The sequence below is a fragment of the Lichtheimia ornata genome (genome assembly GCF_029851405.1).
Source record: "Lichtheimia ornata isolate CBS 291.66 chromosome Unknown scaffold00058, whole genome shotgun sequence".
Classification (NCBI taxonomy): domain Eukaryota; kingdom Fungi; phylum Mucoromycota; class Mucoromycetes; order Mucorales; family Lichtheimiaceae; genus Lichtheimia; species Lichtheimia ornata.
Window position 1 is genome coordinate 84,688 of NW_026695378.1, and position 20,523 is coordinate 105,210.

The following is a 20,523-nucleotide window of genomic DNA, read 5'->3' on the forward strand; positions in this document are numbered from 1 at the left end:
CCCCTGTTATTGCACGTCGACTCGCATGGCAGGGTTTTCAGACTTAGGCCTTGCTGCTGGTTATTGTCAGACTGTTGCAATGGCAACCTGAGTGGTTGCCTTGATACTCCGCAACGGCTTTTTGGGAACCTGCTGCGTACCGTATTCTTTCAACCTCTTCCACTCATCGAACTCTTCCACTCATCTCGAACTGACTTGGCTCCTGGTATGAAGAAGGAGTGACAATAGGGTACTCTTGTTTTGGGACACTTTTTGTGATGGCATTTGTACTTGGTCAGCTTGGCATTGTGGAGCTTGGCCAGCTTCCCAAGCTGGTGACAATAGCGTCCTATGGGATCTTCTTTACACAACCCAACGATAGGCCGTGGCTCCAGTGTCAATATTGTCTTTTGCTCTCCCATATGCTGTGCTCTTCATGGTGCCAAAGAATCGACATTATGGCGGTGCTCTACATTGATGAGAAAAATTTGAGTCATTTGACCTTATATATACACTGACACTTGTTTTCTTTTGTTTAGTGAATTCCAGTATTGGCGAAATCTACGGCAGTCTTGGAATGACACGGTGACTGGGGAATCCGGCATACCACGTCTTAGTGCTCTATATTGGTACGAGTGATCTTTGTATAAGTTGGTCTCTAAGTTACTTGGCGTCACGCATCTATCTTTGCAGCCCAAGAATCGATATCAAGCGGCACGACTTTGGCATATCTTACCTATCGACATCAGACGGAACAATAATGGATTTTCGGTTCGGCAATATTGTCGTGTTCCAAAGGCACAGACCCACATCACTATCTCTACTTTGCATTATTGCATCATTACACCGAATCTTTTCCCCAGAATGCCATCTTTGTATCCTGACTTATATCATAAATATTCTACTTTATCCGCACATGAAAAAGCCATCATCATGGATAACGGGGAGACTGCCAAAACGTGTTCATAGGAACAATGACTGTGATACACAACAATGAAATGATAGCAACAACCACCATTTATGGTTGTCTTGGTGTGTGTATTGTGTGTGTGATCTGCATCCTGCCCATTACTCTCATGGCTAAAAGGAATGAAAGAAGATTCGAAACTTAAAAGCGTAACCAGTCCACATCCATGTTAGTACACATACAATTTTTAATGATGGAACGCAGGAAAAAAAAAGTATCTATCTACAACGTTTTACCCAAATCTCTCTTTTTCTTCAATGCACGCTCTGCACGATAGACCACGCGATCAAAAAGCCCTGCTACGGTGAAGATACCACCGACAATAGCACATACTCCAGTGAGAAAGCTGGTGAAGGAAGAACGTTCTTCTCGATAGATGATTTGCATAGGTGAAATATCCATGATGAAAAACACGCCTAATTTGTATTGGATGAGCTTTCCAATCACTATCCCCATAAATCGAACTTACCTGGTAATCCTGAAGCATGATCTCCCAACACACGATCATTTTGCATCACTGAATATTGATTGGTATATACCGATTTACCAGAACGTGGAAGCAACTCGGTGGATACGATCTTTAAAAAGTACTGATAGACGGTGCGTACTAATAACGAGGGCGAGAATCAGCAAAAGAAAAGATGCATCGTATCATCATTATACCTTTATCCGATCTTTTCACTGTACCAGCCAGGGGATCTGTTACGGTGGTTGTCAATGCGCGACTTGTCACCCAATGATTCGTCACAAGATCGCCGAATGTCAAGGAATGGATTTCGTGTGACATGTCAAATGAATGGCCGTCAGGAGCACCTTGCATATAGGTCTTCAAGTCGTGCACATGCATGTTGGCTTGTTGAAATGATTTTCCAGGTGCAATATGGAAATTGCCTCGCACCTTGTTGACCGAAAGACGTCCATGGATATTGCACCCTTCGTTCGATTGTTTCTCGATCTTTTCACGCCAATTCTCTCGCACACATTGACTGAATTGATCAGGATCGCCCATGCCCCATCCCATGTTGGCGTATGCTTCTCGAATCTCATCACATGTGTTGCAGCAGCCATCGGGTCGTACTGCCGTGGCACCATAGCAACTTCCACATTCGTTTTCATCTTGCTTTTGAAGAGCCATTTCAGCGCCATGGCTATTGTCACCAAGTTCTACAAAAAGACAAAATGAGTCTCCCATTCATCCATCCCTCTTATCCATTCTTTTTCTTCTTACTTGTCTCCTTTTGCTTGTCAATCAATTGACCCATTGAATCCAGTCGTACTTTGTACACGTCGTGTGTATATCCACTAATGTGCTCTCCACTATCGTCCATGATATCCAAGCTGAGCACTGAGATGATGCATAGGTAAACATGCCTTGTGTATCCATGGAGACGAGCGGGGGAGAGAAGTACTTACTATGGCAAGGCATCTTTGGAAAGGTCACATTGAACTGAATGGTCATCTTGTCTTTGCGACTCTTGTCAACAACTAATTCTGGTTGCCATGTGGACGTCTGATATGCAATGAGCTCGGAAAGGACAAGGTAGAATATGATCAACGCGCTGATGACGGTTACTAAAAAGACCAACGAGTTACGATCCAAGTAGGTGGTGGTGTCATTGACTCTCTTTTTTACCAGTAGCTCCTGCCGTTGTCTTGACCCGAAAATCGTCCAGCGTTTTCGCATAGGCATCAAAGTTACGGAATCGCACAAAGAAGGATCCCTGTTTCGCCATAGGGAAGGGGGCTCGTCGGTATATGTGTAGGTTGAAAAGAGCAAGCAAGGGCAAGTGCTCCTCCGCAATTTACTGCTAGCCAAGGTTGATTAGGTGTCACACACACAATGCATATTCAAGGTTGTCGTTGATCTATAGTTTACTTTTATGAATCATTGATGGAAACATGCTAATAAAAATAATGCAATGAATGATAGTGTGTGTGTGTGTGCGTGTGTATGGATGCGTGTGTAAATGGTATGGGTGGATTATGAAAGTAGAACAGCCTTCAATAAACTATGCACAGTCTCCTTTTGATCTTGGTCATTCTCCTCCACTTGTCCTTCTTCTCCTACTCCCGATACGCTTCGATCCAAACGCAGCTTAAGCTCGGCCATGCTCAAAATATTCTCCTCCACAGATTGATCCGTTACAAACTTGTAGACAGTGACATCTTGTGTTTGACCAACACCTGCAAAAGGTTATTGTAAGAATAAACATGATTATAAAGAAGGGGGAAATGCCACTCACGATGTGCTCGATCTTCAGCTTGTCGATCATTTTGTGGGTTGAAATCCATATCATGCAACACAACAACGCTATATAGCATAATCAGCATAATGGCAGGCTTCATATTGATGATCCAAAACTTACTTTGCTGCTGTCAAGTTAATTCCCATGCCACCCGCCTTGGTACTAAGTAAGAAAACGGTAATATCTTCATCCTCGTTGAATTGGTCTATCAGGACTTGTCTATCTTCCATCTTAGTTGCACCATCGAGCCGCAAAAATCGTAATTGTAAGGTATCCATCACTCTTTCAAGAATATCAAGAAGCTGAGTAAATTGACTGAAAATCAAGACCTTTCGACCCTGCAAATGTCGTTAGCACAAACACATCCATATTTTTAAGCGCTTTCCTTACCTCTTCCTTCATGGCAGGTAATAGCTTCTTTAGCTTTTCGACTTTGCCAGCATTCATCCATTCCTCGTTTTGCAATGCATACTGCTTGATCGACTATGAAATGCATGACTATGATGAGGAACCACATAACGTAGAATCCAATGAATCCAATGCCTTACCCTGTGATTTCTGCAAAGCTTATCCAACTCAAAGTCCGTCATCACGGTCATGTCCTGTAACAAGATGTGAGTGATAACTTGCTTCCTAATAGCCAATACTACCCACCTCGTATATATAATCTTCATTGGCATCCCAATATTGTTCCTCTTTCATGATATCCTTGGCCATGCTTTTTAACTTGGCGTCATCGTAAATGTTGCGAAACAGCATGGGGTGATTGGCAGCCTTTCGAAGATGCATGACCATATTCTTGAACTGGTCGAGGGCGCCCTTTTTCTTGTTGTTGCTATCAATGGCTTGTCGATAGGATTGTCGTGAAGTGCGAAGAATGGTATCATACAATTCCTGCTGTGTCTCTGTCATCTTGCATCGCTCAACCACTTGGAACTTTTGCGGCAAATCCTTGAGAACATCGGTCTTTCGTCGTCGAAGAACAAACGGCGTCATCATCTTTTTGGCTCGAGCAATGCGTTGTTGTGAAAGCATTTGTGCTGTAGAATCTTTGCTGGATGCTGTTTTGATCTTGAAGATCTTGCTCACTTCTTCCTCGTATTCCAATAACATGTCGGGTAAAATAAAAGTGAGAAGCGAGACAAGTTCCTGAAGGTTGTTTTGTAGTGGCGTGCCTGTCAACAAGAGTCGAAAAGGGGCCTGGATGGTCATCAATTGCTGGTATCGCTTACTGGTGCAGTTGCGAACCATATGTCCTTCATCAAGGATCACCGATCGAGGCTTCATCTTGCGTAAGAATTTGCGATCTTCATTGTTGCCGGTTGCCACATTGTATGTGCTCACAATCACTTGCCCATCGAAATCATTCTGCCATTCGTCTCGAAGCACAAATCGTTCATCTTGTGAGCCATAGTATGAATACACCTTCAATTCAGGGCAAAAGCGTTCAAATTCACGCATCCAATTCTCGAGTGTTGAAGTAGGTACAATAATCAAATGAGGCCCAGGATCACCAAGTTCATAAATACGGCTGAGGAAGCTGATCACTTGGGCTGTTTTGCCGAGACCCATTTCATCTGCCAAAATACCAGAGATGCGTTTGCGATAAAGTAACAAAAGCCAATTGACACCCAAGAGCTGATAATCTTTCAACTTCATATCCTTGTTGATCAATGCTGGTTGCTCGGTCAAGAAACCTTCCATGGCGTCTTTGTAAAGTTCGGTCGATTGTTGTTGCTCCTTTGCATCGGCACTGATAGTTGCTAAATGAACACCGGCATCGTCATTGTTGTCCTCATTGTTCATGCTGTTTCCTTTCCATACGTCGATGATGTCTTTCAAGCTGGCACCAAGCTCTTCAATCTCTCCAATGATTTGATCCACAATCGAATAACCATCAACCATGTCCACATAATTCTGAATAAATCGAGTACTCAATCCCTTCTCCTGATGCAAAGTCTCTCGTAAATCGTCAATGGTGCCAAATGGTCGAAGATCAATGATCTTTTGTGCCTGTTCTTCTGTACAACCGGATATGTCTTGGATCTCTTGTGCTGTAGCTCGGTTGTAGAATCGAACTGTCTGATGATTTTTCTTCACTTCTTCAACTAATGCAAGTGGATCCTTGACGTCGTGATCGCTAACATCGCTACCGGATTCTTCAGCCTCTTCTTCCTCTTCTTCCTCTTCCTCATCTTCTTCTTCATCATCCAATGGCTGTATAACAGGTGCTGGTCCACGTTGTCGCATTCTCTTTAACCTTGGTCGTACTGGTTCTGGTGATGCTGATGGTGATGCTGTACGATGCATTCCTGAAAGGATTCTCGACGCTTGGACTTTGCTACCATTGCCTTGTCGTAAAGCATCCAAGATCGAGTTCAAGGACATGGTTGGAAAGATAGGTTGTAACTCTTTGGCTCGTTTGGACAATATCTCTGTTTCCTGTTGCTGTCGTTGCTCTCGTTCATCCACGTATTCTGCTTCTTCCATATCATCATCGCTATCAAGGATTGGATTGCCGCGTTTCCGTTTCATGGTATGTCGACGTAGCACTCTTCCTTCATCGTCATCATCGCTGTCTTCTGATCTCATAGGTGAGCCGCCCATGCGAGAAGAAAAGCTACCAGGTGCGGCTGCAGTAGGTCGATCGGCCAAACTGAATGGTGCAGATCGTGCTCGTCGATCGGCGACTCTGATTGCTGGTGAAAAGATAGCATGACCGGCTTGGCTTTTGAGAATATCCTTCACCTGCATCTTGGGTCTAGACGATGTTGGTGACGCATCAGGTGTCCAACCGGGAGGCGACATTGGAGGTGATCGATTAGGCGCGTACAAAGAAAAAGGCGACACGAAGCATCTTCTTGTCTCTAGTGCTTAGATTTTTGTGACTGAGAACTGTGTTGCATGAATTCCGTAGCTTTCAACATCCACACATCCATAAATGAGCGTATTTATTCAATCCCTTGATGTACCATTGGTCATGATGGGTTTTCTTATGTTATGATGTAGCTTATTCTATAAACTATGAAAGCAACTATGGGGATACATTGGCGTGGTATTGAGATGGTCATCAATGTTGGCTGCTGCTGTCAAACGAAATGTTGTGTGCCCATTAGTCGCTACGATAGCGTGAGAGGTGCTATGCTGAAGCTTGCAAGTGATTTCAGAGGCAATGTTTGTATGTAAAGAACTATACCCAAGCACATGCGACCCCATTACTCGTTCCACATTGTATCACGGCTCACTCATTCTTGTTTATTGAGCATAATCAATTAAGCTTATAATGAGCCAAGCTTACGTAACAAGCACTATGCTGGGCATCCTCACATACAAGTGTTCTAAAACCCCACTATCTTTCGACTGGGCTTGAGAACCACGAAGCTTAAAAGAATGCAGTAGTATTGTGACAAAAGAACAAAAGCATCTTGGTACGATTATGTACATGATCCAATCTCGCTTCCCAACCTTCAAATTTATATGTACCAATTTCCAATCAGAAAGCGACCAAGTAATCCGTCCTTGCTCATACGAGCTGATAGCACAATACTCTTACGAACAATGTTCAATCCAATCCCCAGCATTCAATAAAAGTCGAAGAATAGTACATGGTAATGTGGATGTTTATCGAGAAAATATGATAAAGGAACAGGATTGAATAAGATACAGGTGAATCACATAGAGGGAACAGGGATAATTGTGCCATCATATCCTTGGTTGCTGCTGCCGTAATCATCCTTCATCCATGATTGCAAAGTAGCTGCTGCGCGCATTGAATCGAGTACTCCAATAGCATCCATGGCTGTACAACACCTTTTGTCACACTATAGGCCCGTTCCTCAATCCCCATCCAATCCATCATCATCCTTAGCCGTATCCACGTGACATGATCCTGCTAACGACGACGCGCCCAGCAACCAAAGCAACATTCCATGATTTCTCATCACTCCATTTGATTCTATCCATCCCTCGTATCTGTTGGTTGAAAAGAGCCATTGTGATCTTTGCTGATATGCGTGCTTCAATCTCCATCGGGCTGTTTGTCTGTATCGCTCCTCAACAAGGCGAAGATTGCTTGTATTGTGGTGTACTTGATAGAGATTATGGCTCCCCTTCCATTGGCATCCGTGTGCACCAAAACTTGTTGCTGCAAGTAACTTGAGACAATGAAGCAACGACTTTCCTAATAGCAACAGCTGCTACGCTGGGTCGTGTAGAGGAGTGTGTAAGAGCATGTGTTGTGTCAAGAGACTCGTGAGTTGTAGAAGAGGGACAAGAAAGCTGTGTACACGCGATGGACTTGTCATTCAGTCAAAGACAATCGGATCAAGACAATTGTAGGATTGGCATGATGGAATGAAGCAGGACAATCGTTTGCAGTTGAGAATGGGAGGAAAAGGCAATACCCTGGGAGTGGAAGAAGTAGAAATTAAATAGGTCAAACACCTCTTGCATAAATGCATGCACACTGTACATTCAATTCTTGATATTGAGATTGCCCCTCTCGAACCTGAAACTTTGACACAAGATGCTCTTGGGCATGCTGATCAACTTTGTATTAATAAAGAACATACATTTCATTATAAAAAATTGAATGGGAGGGTACAATGTGGGATTTACTATGGAGGTCGGAAAGCAGGTCAGCGCCAGATTCATGATTTATCGAAATAGTACGTATTACCTTGGGATTCCCCATCTCGAACGTGAAACTGGGTCAGAAGGTTCGCTGGGACATGCTGATCAACTTCATTCATTTAAAAGTCGCAGGCTTCATTGTGAAGATTTAGAATGCGGGGGTGTCCAAATGGTGGATGAAGGGAAATAAAGAGCGGACGGTCCACCGCCCCGAAGTTGCCCACCTCCAACTTGAAAATTGGTCAGAAGGGTGCTCTCGAGCATGCTGATCAACTTTTTCTAATAAAAACTTCATGCTTCATTTGAAAATTTGGAATGGGAGCTTCCAAAAGTTTGAAAGACGGAGACATTCGCAGACCCTGCGATTCATTAATTTTCATGTTTGCTGTTCCCCCATAGCTCAGTCAAATCGGCTCGGATCAAGAAACTTGAATGATGGAAATGCTCGGCTGGAGCAGGAGAATCGTTCACATGCAGTGGATTTTGCAACAATACTGATTGTGAGGAATTGGCTGTTAGCGTGCACTATATGGACTATTGTGGATAGACCATAGAGTATAATCCATCAATCCTTCCAGTCATGCAAAGTAGCTGGGTTACACAAACTCGTCCCTCTGCATCTTTTGCTCTGTCAGGGTCCAGCTATTTGGCATTGAACAAAGACCACTTGTCATATAGCATCACGTACACAACATAAAGATGCCTGTGTCTCTAAACTTTACAATGAAACGTGGGGTTTTGAATAGAGCAATGTGCTCGGCTTGGCCAACTGCACCTTGGGTGCCAGTTTCACGATCAAGCTTGCCAATCCCTGATTTCGCAATGTCGCAAACAGCCAAACTGGATCTGGGGGTCGACCTCTTCGACGACGACGACCAAAAAATATTTTTTGTGCTGTTTGCGACATTGAACGCGAAACTTTCACACAAGGTACTGTTGGCCAAGCCGAGCACATTGCTCTAATAAAAACCACACGTTTCATTGTAAAGTTTAGAGATACAGGCGTCTTTATGTTTTGTACTATACCGTAAGCGTGATGGAGTTGCTTTTTCCTGGTGGATGTGTCGGCTGCATGAACGGAAAGATGGAGAGCTGAGTGAAATGGCACGTGATAGTTACACAAACACGTTCTTGACAGGTTGCTGCATAAATGGATGATGGTAGCGTTTAGAACGTACGTAAACAATATTGAATAAAGGCGTATGACAAGTAATGGTTCCATATCACATTGGGAGTGCGGGATCGAGCTGCATGCATAGACCAAATTGCATTTTAATACACATGGTACTAGTAAAATGTATTGGTTGGTCACTTGTCCTGAACCTCGTTTTCTCTCTTAAGATCAACCCACTCTTTCATGTATCACAAATAATGCGTATATTTCTTACAAGGTCGATAACTACGGAACCAACTTTTATTATTGCACCATCTAAGCTACAATGCACAAGGAACAAGGAGAGGAATCAGGTAGCTATGTCCAAGTGGATAATAAGCAGTCTTGTAGCTAGTTTGTCTTCGTTGTCTTCGTTGCCGTCAACGTTGTATTTTTATTATACATGCATTGAGGGATGCTGCTGAACCCAATATTAAGGATTGAGGGCGGAAGTCGTCATATCACTCCCATGCTGGGATTGTGGTGGCCGGGAGCATTTATGCTTGTGCATCATGTTTATCGATGCAGGTGCCATCGACCTCCCTTTCTGAAACGAGCACTCATACATACATCCTCCAACAACGTCTCACTTCGCGTAATTTAATCAGAGCAAGCGATTTGTGATAAAGCATGAACGTCATTATTAGTGATGGATGTTGTTGTAACCTTGTTTATGTGAAGGCGCCCCATCAATCTATCAGCTAATCATCCTGATTTGTGTACATCGTCATTCGATTACGGCAAGGTTCTCTGTGAAGGCGTTTCATTAATTTATCAGCTCATCATCCTGATTGATGTGCATGGTCATTCAATCACGCCAAGACGCTTCCATCAGTAGTCCATCCATTTCATCGTTCTTCCTTTCCTCCTTTTGTGGTTGCAGAAATACCCGCGCCCACCATTCCACAGTATAAACAGCCATTTTCTCACTCCTTCCTCCTTGTCGTGATCACACCAGAAATACACCCACGCCCACCATGCACTTGTAAACAACGATGTTGTCGCCCACATTTACTCTTTTACACTTTTTCTTTCTTTCATCAAATCTCTTTGATTGCTGACATCCTCAAAGCCTTTGGTAAGTACCATGTTGGATGATGCTCTTTGTGAACGATCCATGTGCTCATACTTGCGATGATCTTTAGCGTTTCATTGTTATTGTTGTCATTGTGATATTTGGCTCTTTTATCATGCTGTGAAGATTTCTATTTGGGAACCAGCAGCTCCACGACTTGAGACAAACAAGCGATTCTCTTTCCCCCTCTCCTCTTCACCCATTCACGACATTCCCATTCCTTCAAGGTAATGCTCTTGTTGGTTGTGAGGTATTAATATAGTGCTGACTATTCCTAGGCAAGGAGTCGTACAAGTGCTGTTGCCAAGGCAATACCATCGCTTTTCTTTCTCGTTGTTATGCCGCTCCACACTTGGTGCAACAGGTACATTCAAAGGCCTCAATGTAGTGGGAGAGCGTGTTCCATTGACATGCTAGCTTGTATAGACGGCAAGACTGATCTCAAAGACGTCGGCTCATTTGGCTTTTTGAATCAACCTGACAACACTACACCAAGGTTCTCGCCTTCAAGTAACCCACAACCGAGGTCTTTATGCATATCAAAAAGGCAAGTGCAGTGAACAGCGACAATGAAAAAGGCGTTAATAGTAATAACGAAGGGTGCTATTAGGTGGCGCATCTTTGGACATCATCTCTCTTCTTTGGGTTCGACTCTCAGCCTGTAACCTACTTGTGGTCTCATGTCCCCAGGCTATTAATCCGCCTTTGCCGAGTGTTTGACAACATTGAAGAGCACTGGATCATGATGAAGCCCAGCAAGTGGGATCGTTTGGGAGGTGCACGATGCACATCTGTATACAGTCCGGTGGGGAACAAGGCGTTATTTGGTATGTCACTTGTGAAAGCAATAATATAGGACGAATCTCATCATGTACATGCTTTTGATTTGCCTATACTTAGGTCCAACCACAAGGACCATGAAAGAGATCAAGGCTGTTGCCACTGGTGTGAAAGTAAGCTTCACGAAGGGCAGGATCTTGAAGGTCAAAGGCCCAAAACGCAAGGTGGATCACCTTGTGGAATTCATGCAGCAACTGGTAAATATGGACATGAACAAAAGCTAAAAGTATCAAGATTCTTAAACACACTTGCGTAGGTGGTCGTGGCCAATCCTTCACCGTTGTCGGCCGCTAAACCAGAAAGGCTCCATTGCTCTGTCGCAAAGACACAAGGCGAGTGGGGAGTAGAGGAAGTGGATGATATTGCGCTCCATATCGCCACCGTCACCAACAATCCGGCAGACTTTTCCCTGCAACAAACGTGCCTTTATCAACGTAGATGGCCGTTTGCAAGGTAGTTATCATCTGCATGCCTCTTTGTCCACTTTTACCAATCCGTTGTTTATATATAGTGCTTGATGTGGCTCCCGCTGGTAGCAAAAGCCCAGCGCACAAATTAATCGGTATGTAACGCTGTTGATCATGATGCTCTCTATACGATCCTCATTATGATGTTTATAGACCAGCTTCAGGATGCGTTGCGTGGTGTGAGTGGTTTAGTCATGAAAACCACTCCCCATGTAACCATCTTAAGCCGCAAATCCACCAAATCGCGGCAACAACAGCAAGCCAGCAATAACACCATCCAAGACCCACTTAGCTTTACTCTACCGGTTCGCCTTGATGATGCCTTTCAACAAGCTGTCCTTATGTGCGAACGATCTAAGGAGATGGCGGCAAGGAATATTGTGATCAAAGCCATGGAAGCCAATGGTGTTTGTGAGGATTCTTCGGTGGGACTCAAGCTTTTATTGTAACTCTCTGATTCGTTGGCCATGCTTGATCCGCAACAAGTATATATCACGGCCTACAGAATATGACATCGCTTTCCAATTACGGCTGCCATTATTTGATCATCGGTTTGCTGGAACGTCTGTTATCAACAAAAATCGCTGAAACCAGCAATGCCTTCACTTCCATCAACAAGCGAGCAATGCGCTCGATGAACAGCATCCTGTTTCCTTCAAGATCGACATCCGCTTCATCTATAATTACTATCACATGTTCAAAGTCATTCACATCGGTGCAGCAGAAGCAGCCGTTTATAACAGCTCCGATGACAAGACTATCAATGTAACAACGCCAAACTTCTACGCGAAGGCAAGGACATCTTGGATAATGTTGGACGTTTCAATCGAGCAGCATGCAGTCAGCACCATGGCGGGTATAGTCATTCAGTTGGATGGCTTTCAAGGGGAACTCTCTTCTGTACACCTTGATGAAGAAGGTGTCTACATATAAGAACGCCCGCGGCACCAAAAGCCCAGCACATGCATTGATCGGTATGTAACGCTGTTCATCATGATGCTCTATATGGTACTCATTATGATGTTTATCAGGGTGCATTGCATGGTGTGAGTGGTCTAGTCATGGAGGCCATCTTAAAACCTCAAGGACACAAGGATACGGCAAGAATTATAAATACGATAGCAGCACAATACTCGCATGGCTGAGAAGCCGTTTATGACTTTTTGAGCCCCCTGACGGTAGTTGAAGAGGTTGTTAATATATACGCCGGAGGGCAATGTGCCTTCGAAATAAAGAACAATGCTACTTTTTACTTTTTCAATTCATCTACCAGTAATTGATTACATAAAAATGTGAAGTAGGAAGTGCATCTTGCGTTTCCTCTATGTACCCATATCCATTGTCTGCAATGAAACCCGCTAACTGCAAAAGTTTTATTCTGTAATTGTATTGTACATGGTTTATGGCTTTCAATAAAGCTCATCAGCGTCTTCTTCAATATCCTCCAATAGCTGTCCTTCGTCATAGTCATCTAATAATACATCGGTTGCATGTTCGTCTTGGCTCAATGGATTATAACCACGTGTGCGACCTGTGAGCCATGATGGTAATGGGATTTGGTGCAAGACATCAGTAACATCTGACCAGGAATGTGGAATTGGAATTCTTGACAAAAGGCCAATAAGAGCCACGGGTATCACAACAGCTGCTGCTGCCATCTTTGCAAGCACTGGATGGGATAATAAACGTGATGATTGCATGGTGCTACCATCAGGTAAATGAATTCGTCCACCACCGCCACCATGTCGACGATATTGGATGCAGCCGTAGATAGCACCAGCACCTGCAATAGGAGCAAGGATATACACCACCCACATGGCACCAGATGTTGATTTGCCAGGACACCAATACTTGTCACCTTCATCAAGCGTAAGACCACCTTGACATGATGTGGCAGCTGTCTTGCGATAACCGGTAGGGTAATAATAGAATTCCATCGTGCCATCACATTCGGGAATCACTGGTTCAAGGCCTGGCACAAGCACACATTCATTGTTCTCGTTGCGTACAAAGTTAAAGTCGCTATGAAAGAAAAAACTATGAGTACATGCAATCATGATCCCTACTCTTTTCTTTCCCGCACATACCATTCAAAGTCTTCATTTGTACAGGTGCAATTACGCACTTCTTCGTGGGGTTGTAATAGCTTTTCACCAATGTAGCATTCATGATCTTGGATACGGCGATAGTATTTGGTCTAAAAGCGATCCTCATTAATATACACGAAGGAACCCATGGGTTATTGGAGGGGGATTTACATACCTCGCGACCAAAGAGACATTTTTCACCACGTGTATCCTCTGGTGACCATAATTCAAAGTCGTCATTTTCAGGATTGTTGAGATCAAGCTTGCATTTTGTGGGTTGTACAGCGCTGAAATCAATATGGTATGCAACGGTTTTGCCGCTACGACGTTCCTCTCCAAAGATGACATATTTTTGGCTGGTGCCATCGGGTTGTGTAATGATATCATCCACCTTGATGCGTTCGCTCTTGTCAGCAAACTTGTATGTCTTCCAAGTCTTGCCCTCGTTGGTCGTGTACTTGACTTCATTGGTGGGTTCTTCATCATCCACAAGCATCAACAGCGCACCTTGATCTGCAAACTCCCACAAGTGGGTTCCCTTTTGGATCTCGGTCCATGATTTACCAGCATCGCGTGTCAAAAACATGTCGCCTTGGCCATAAGGTTGAAGTTGATTGCCAACGTTGCCAACACCAACCATCAATCCCACGGCACTCGACAAGCTGAATAAGTCACGTGCATTCTTGCGCTCCGAATAACAATGCAAATGAAGATGGCAGTCGTTGCCCTTGCAATTGTACTTTTTGCCGTTGCTATCTTTTTCAGGAGGTGTCAAGGGAATCCATCGGCTGCCGGCATCCGCTGTCATGACCGTTTCCAATCGCTTGGGGTTGCCCACATTGGCTTCACCAGGGTTGCTGACCTTGTTGGCAATAGCAATGCCTTCAATACCTTGCATCTTTTCAAAATCAACAATTCCCACTTCGTTGCGGTTGGCGTTTTCCAATGACATGACATAGTAGCTGCCGTTCGAATTGGATGTAAAGATGTGACCATATTCGCTGCCATGGTGTGTATTGGTTGATACGTGGATCCAGATCGAATTGAGAGATTCCATAATCGTAAAGGCTTCTGGCGGCAGGTCAAATCCAGCAGGGAAATGCGCAGGTGAAAAGGTGGCACCATCAAGGCTCACTTGAAGCTTAAGACTAGCACCACCATTGTTGGCCTATTCACAACGTGTAAGTTACATCATTGTTGGGTAATTAAAAATAGACTTACAGCAGCGACGATGATGTATTTGCCAAATACTGCAACACCAGCAATGTCGTCAAAGAGCACATCTCGATTCTTGAAATAGTTGTTGGATGTCACAAATTGCACGGGGTTGCCAAAGAAGCTCCTTTGATTGCCTGATTGCTCACGATACTGCTCACAGAGAACGGCATGATGATCGGCTTTTTCAACGCTGCCTTCATGACCCCAAATACAATTACGCATGTATGTGCCCAAGCTACGCCAAGTGCGACCATGGTCATGAGAATAAAAGGCTTCTGAATGGCAATCGGATGACATGGGAGAATCACAACCCTTTTCACCAAGGTACAAGAGATACTCGGGCTCTTCATTGTGGAAGCTCAATACATTGCCTTGCAAGTTGGTGACTGGAAGTAGTGGTACGGTCATCTCTTCAAAGTTGCTGCCCTTGTCTTGTGTAGCATAATGCATCATGCCATCCGTGATAAAGTATGCCTAATGTAACGAATGATAAGTAACCATAGCTACATGCATTTCTTAATACACATACCCGTTCTTCAAACTTGGGATTCTGGTAAACGGCAATGACGTTCTTGCCTGGGAACAACTCCTTCCAGCTATAGCCATCATTCTCGCTACCCCATACTTTGCCATCCATGGTGCGTACGATAACACGCTGCCAATGATAAAATTCAGCGCCATAAGAATAAGAATAACAGTGCAATCAACTTACATCGGTATCCGTAAAGTAAATGTAATCCACAATCTTATCAGTGAATTCGGTCTATAATATTAAATCAGCATACTGCCAGCATCATTGATGGGGGGTTGTGCTTACCTTTGTGCTTTGGACATCACCAGCTTCACCACATGGCCATTCACGCTGTTCCTCAAGGTTGATACCACCCGAACATACGCTTGCAGGGTTCTTTTTGTATCCAGAACGACCACGGAAGTTATCTTTGCAATCCACTGGTCGATCAGGATGACGACCATAGAATTGGCATTCACCCTTGTCATCACGCCAGAATCCAAAATCGCTATAATACAAAACAATCAGCCATTGCTTATACATTGACAACATTTCCCTCTTACCATTCGAAATCAATGTCACGGCACTCGCAAGTTTCCTGAACGACTTCAACTTCCTTGAATGCTTCTCCAACCTTGCAAACACGATCCTTTTTACGGCGCCAATAACCAAGCTTGTGACCCAAGAGACATGCATCATCACCATCGTCATCCTTGGCAATCCATAGTTCAAAGTCGTTGCGGCTATCATCATCCTTGTGCATCTCACACTTGCGTTGTTTAGTCTCGCTAAAGTCAACAGTGATAATGACTTGTGAGCGGCGCATGTCCCTGGTATGACCAAGAATGATAAAACGCAACGTGGTGGACATGGGATCGGTGGTCAATGCTGTCACCTTGATAGGTGTTTGTGCAAACTGATAAAAGTGCCAAGTCTCTCCTTGATCCCAAGAATACAACAACTCGTTTGTAGGGCCTTCGTCATTGATCAATACAAGCAACGATCCATGATCACCAAATTCGTATAGATGTTCACCCTGTTGGATCATATCCCAAGTATGGCCACCATCACGAGTAAGGAACGTATCACTTTGGTCGTAGGGGAGCAACTCAGGTCCGACATTACCAACACCCATAGCAAGACCAGGTGCACCATTAGCAGTGAAGATAGCGCCAGGACCATGAATATCAGTACGGCTGTGGAGGTTCAAAGTACAGTCTTTGGAGGCGCAATCGAACTTTTTGGGTGGAGATAAAGGCTCCCAATGTCCACCATCATCCCAAGTAATCATCGTACGCACACGTTTGGCCGTGCCCCGGTTGCCGACGAGTTCATCCGCATTCATCACTTGATTTGCCAAGATAATTCCTTCCACACCTTGCATCTTTTCAAAGTCAACAAAGCCAAGAGCATCACCATTCGTGTTGTCCAATGACATGTGGTAAAAGGTGCCGTTATCATTGGATTTGTAAAGTGCGCCATGTGCTTTGGCGGTTCCAACGGCCTTGAAAATGTTGAGAAGGATTGAATGGGTGGTGGATTGAAGCACCGTAAACGTCTATCGTGTATTTGTTAGTAAAGCATAAGGGTAATAAATGAATGAATGAATGACTTACGTTGCGATCAATGTAATGGCTTGGTGGGAATTGTGCTTCAGCAAACGAGTAACCATCCACGCTGACGTATAGGATCAAATCGCCACCACGGCTGGATGCAACAGCCATAAAATCTTCAATGACGAAAAACTCGACCACATTGTCAAAGAGCACTTCCTTGGTGTTTCCCCAATCCACTGTACGCATGAGCTTCGAATCTTCACCAATTTGCTGACTATCATAGCCGGCGCAATAGATGGTTTCCTTTTGGATGTTGTACTTTGAATCACGACCGAAAATGCACTTGTCGACCCACATATCCAAATTGCCCCAGCTGCCACCATGATCGCGACTGATGTATGCTTCAGCGTGGCGAGGTGAAGTATGGCTATCGCCAATGAATAAAAGCCAATCTTTTTCTTGAGGATGGAAATCCAGCACCTGGGGTACAAAGTGACTAGGAGGCAAAGGTACCTTGATATGATCCCATGATTTGCCCTGATCTTTGGTGGCGTAGATATCATTCTCAAGCAATGCATATGCACGTGTGTTGTCAAATTCATGCAAAACAATGCTTGATGCAGGTCCTTGTTCTTGTAACACGCGCTCCCATTTCATCCCATGCTCTGGAGAATACCACACTTCGCCATTGCGCAAACGTAACAACATGGCAGGTGATTCCTTAAAGTACATGAATTGATCAATCTCGTCGGTAAACTCGGTAGGATAGCGCTTAATGTCATCATCTGAAGGAGCGGCCAAGCCTGGTCTCGAAGAATCGCCCGAAGAAGGAGGTGGTGGACGAATAGCATCTGCCTCATTGTCACTGCATTTCCGATCAACCGGTTCATCCAATCGTTTGCCATTCTCAGCATTGCATGTGTTGCCTGGGATAAGTCGATAACCACTTGATGCAGGATATACAGCATCCTTGGATTTGCAAATATCGCCTGTCAATCGATCGGGGCCGATACGCTCGCATTTGCCATCCGCATTACGCACAAAGTTGTAGTCGCATTCATAGTCGGCTTCTGTACAGGGACAATCCTTCATTTCCAATACTGGATCTTCAAAGTCGCGGCCAACATAGCAATCACGATCCGCTTTACGACGATAAAACATTTGCTCGTGGCCCATCAAGCAATCAGGACCTTCGGTCAAGTCACGTGCAAACCATTTCTCAAAGTCGCTCTTTTCATCATCGTTTTCAATAAGCTCACATTGTCGAGATTGTACTTGCGTAAAGTCGAGATGAATCGATTGTACATGCGCATCGGAAGAACGTGAAGATCCAATCAATAAAAAGTTGCGAGAGGTCGATTCAGGATCCGTAGTAAGAATACGTGCACGGATATTGACGCCCAAATCAAGCTTTTCCCAATGATCGCCACGATCCTTACTCCACCATACGTGATCAACTTCCTTTTCATCATCCACAATGACAAGCATCGATCCCATATCGCCAAATTCGTACTTGTGAGCACCTTCACGCACCATTTTCCAAGTCAATCCACCATCGGTTGATAAGAAAGTATCGCACTCGTCATACTCGAGAAGGCTGTGACCATAGTGACCAACACCCATGACGACACCAACGGCTGTTTCGGATGAAAACACTTGACCATTATTGTGCATGGAAGTAACCGAATGCAAATGCAAAGCACACTAAGGAGAGAGAACCACAATCAATCAATCAATCACTGCCACCACCATCATGCATGCATGCATGAAGCAAATCAAACTCACCTCTTCCTCTGAGCACTTCATATCCTTTCCTTCTGTATCAACCACCTTCTTAATAGCTGACCATGTCGATCCATCATCAAAGCTGATACGTGATTGAATATCCTTCTTGGCACTACCCGTCACTGCCTGTTGGTGATTGGCAACAATGTTGGCTAGCATGACACCTTCCACGCCTGCAATGCGTTCGAAATCAATGATACCAAGGCTGTTGCGGTTGGTGTAATCGAGACTTTTGACGAAAAAGGTGCCATTCGAATTGGACTTGTACAAGGTACCCATCTCAGCTCCTTGGTCGGATAACACATCCACCAACAATGCATAGCCTGTTGACTCAACGATCGTATACGCCTTTTCCTGTAATCCAGCACCTTCTGGGAATACAGCTTCATGCCAATTCTCGCCATCTTGGGAGACGTATAAATCCATGGTAGGTTCTTTGGCTGAGGGCTTGGCCGCTGCCACGAGGAATCGATTGATAGCACTGACGGCGACGATGCCATGAACAGGATCTTGCTTTCCAAAGGTAACAGGTTGAGTGGTGCGGAAAAAGTCTTCAGATTGCACGAGTTGTAGATCCTCAGGATTTAGGAACGCGCCACTCGAACCTTCCACACACATGACTTCTTTGACGGGTGCATTCTCAAATTCAGGGCTTGATAACGACCAAATGCATGAAGGAGCATTGCTTCGAAGGAGTGTCAATTCTTCAAAATTATTCAGGGTATAGTAGATCTATATATATACACAAATATGAGTTCTCTTTCACTCGCATGATAAAAAACAAGCATGACACATACCTCATCCTGACAATCTACACCTGTCCATCCACCCAATTGACACTTGAAACCATGAAACAAAATGTAATTGCCTCTTTCAGCATGAAAGCCAAGTTGTGGATAAGTAGCTGGTTCAACGGGTGTCTCAAAAGGCTGCCATGTCTTTCCTTGATCGATTGTCTTCCAGTGCTTCTTGCCTTTACTAAGCACATAGGCCTAGAGAATAATTTCTCCGGTTAATCCACCTTGAATGCCCACTACCTTTTCTCTTTCTTTTTCATACCTTATCCTTATCATAGGGATGTTCATATAAATAGACAGCAGTATCACCTGGGATATCATGTACTTGTTCCCATTGTTTGCCATGATTGTCGGAACGCCAAACGGCGTGTGCACTAGCATCGAGCCATAAGACGACCTAGAATCCCATATGAGATCTTCTTGGCATACACACATACACACGCCTCTTCATCCCTATTTTTATCCCCACAACCTCCCCATACCTTTGAATCCTTGAAATAAAAGAACTTGTCAGGTACTGTATTGAATCCTGTTTTTTCCACTTGCTGTGCAGAAGCTTGGCCAACGAAGAGCAGAGTGACGGCCAGCGCCGCAATGAAAACGCCGAGCCAATGGTTGGCCATGCCACGCCGCCTGCCAATTCGGACAGTGCCACACGACAATGCGTTTATCATGTTGGTAATGTCTGTGTTGCTTGTTGTGTGGTGTGCGGTGTGCGTGTATGTGTATGTATATGCTGAGAGATTGTTGTCGTTTTGTACAGGCTATTTATGCACATGGAGCCAAGACAACCATGACCATTAGTATACACACATGTAGAATAGATACGCTTCCCCCCATTCGTTGTATAGCATACCCGAGTATAATAAAGTGTGATAAAGAAGAGATACCGGTCGCAGAAAAAAGAGAGGGCGGTGCAGGAGTTAAAGTACACCAAGTCGTCCACGTATCCAGCCAAGACTCCGCTTCCACTAGTTGGAACTGATCCATAGCAAAAATGCGTGAGAAGCATTGTTCATACACCCAATGATAAGCTTTAAAACCACACAAATCAATCATTAGCCCCCTTTGCTTCTACCGCTACATGTAATAGCCAAGGCAGTTCTCTTTTTTGAACTATGCAAGAGATGTATATCATTGTATCAATAATAGGTTCCTGATATCGATGATAGAAGATTTTGTTTACCCAAGTCCCTGATACATCATCACC

At 44.2% G+C, this 20,523-nt stretch overlaps 4 protein-coding genes across 4 annotated transcripts; 1 reads left to right on the forward strand and 3 right to left on the reverse strand.

Moving 5' to 3' along the window:
• Positions 1-1,168: 1,168 nt before the first annotated feature.
• Positions 1,169-2,679, reverse strand: O0I10_009682 (uncharacterized protein; the record flags this gene model as incomplete). Its single annotated transcript, XM_058489669.1, has 6 exons — positions 1,169-1,362; positions 1,416-1,553; positions 1,610-2,110; positions 2,175-2,291; positions 2,360-2,518; positions 2,580-2,679. 6 exons carry the CDS (start codon positions 2,677-2,679, stop codon positions 1,169-1,171), a joined length of 1,209 nt encoding a protein of 402 aa, XP_058339545.1.
• A 248-nt stretch (positions 2,680-2,927) lies between these two features.
• O0I10_009683 (uncharacterized protein) lies at positions 2,928-6,098 on the reverse strand (the record flags this gene model as incomplete). Its single annotated transcript, XM_058489670.1, has 7 exons — positions 2,928-3,130; positions 3,190-3,257; positions 3,313-3,530; positions 3,583-3,675; positions 3,741-3,794; positions 3,847-5,953; positions 6,082-6,098. The coding sequence occupies 7 exons, from the start codon at positions 6,096-6,098 to the stop codon at positions 2,928-2,930; spliced, it is 2,760 nt and encodes a 919-aa protein (XP_058339546.1).
• A 4,871-nt stretch (positions 6,099-10,969) lies between these two features.
• Positions 10,970-11,808, forward strand: O0I10_009684 (uncharacterized protein; the record flags this gene model as incomplete). The annotated part of the gene is made up of 4 exons (XM_058489671.1): positions 10,970-11,089; positions 11,149-11,326; positions 11,404-11,454; positions 11,513-11,808. 4 exons carry the CDS (start codon positions 10,970-10,972, stop codon positions 11,806-11,808), a joined length of 645 nt encoding a protein of 214 aa, XP_058339547.1.
• A 960-nt stretch (positions 11,809-12,768) lies between these two features.
• O0I10_009685 (uncharacterized protein) lies at positions 12,769-20,303 on the reverse strand (the record flags this gene model as incomplete). The annotated part of the gene is made up of 14 exons (XM_058489672.1): positions 12,769-13,381; positions 13,447-13,556; positions 13,622-14,614; positions 14,668-15,138; positions 15,194-15,319; positions 15,377-15,427; positions 15,482-15,683; positions 15,739-16,733; positions 16,792-18,435; positions 18,517-19,248; positions 19,314-19,508; positions 19,576-19,710; positions 19,796-19,946; positions 20,170-20,303. 14 exons carry the CDS (start codon positions 20,301-20,303, stop codon positions 12,769-12,771), a joined length of 6,552 nt encoding a protein of 2,183 aa, XP_058339548.1.
• Between the last annotated feature and the right edge of the window lie 220 nt (positions 20,304-20,523).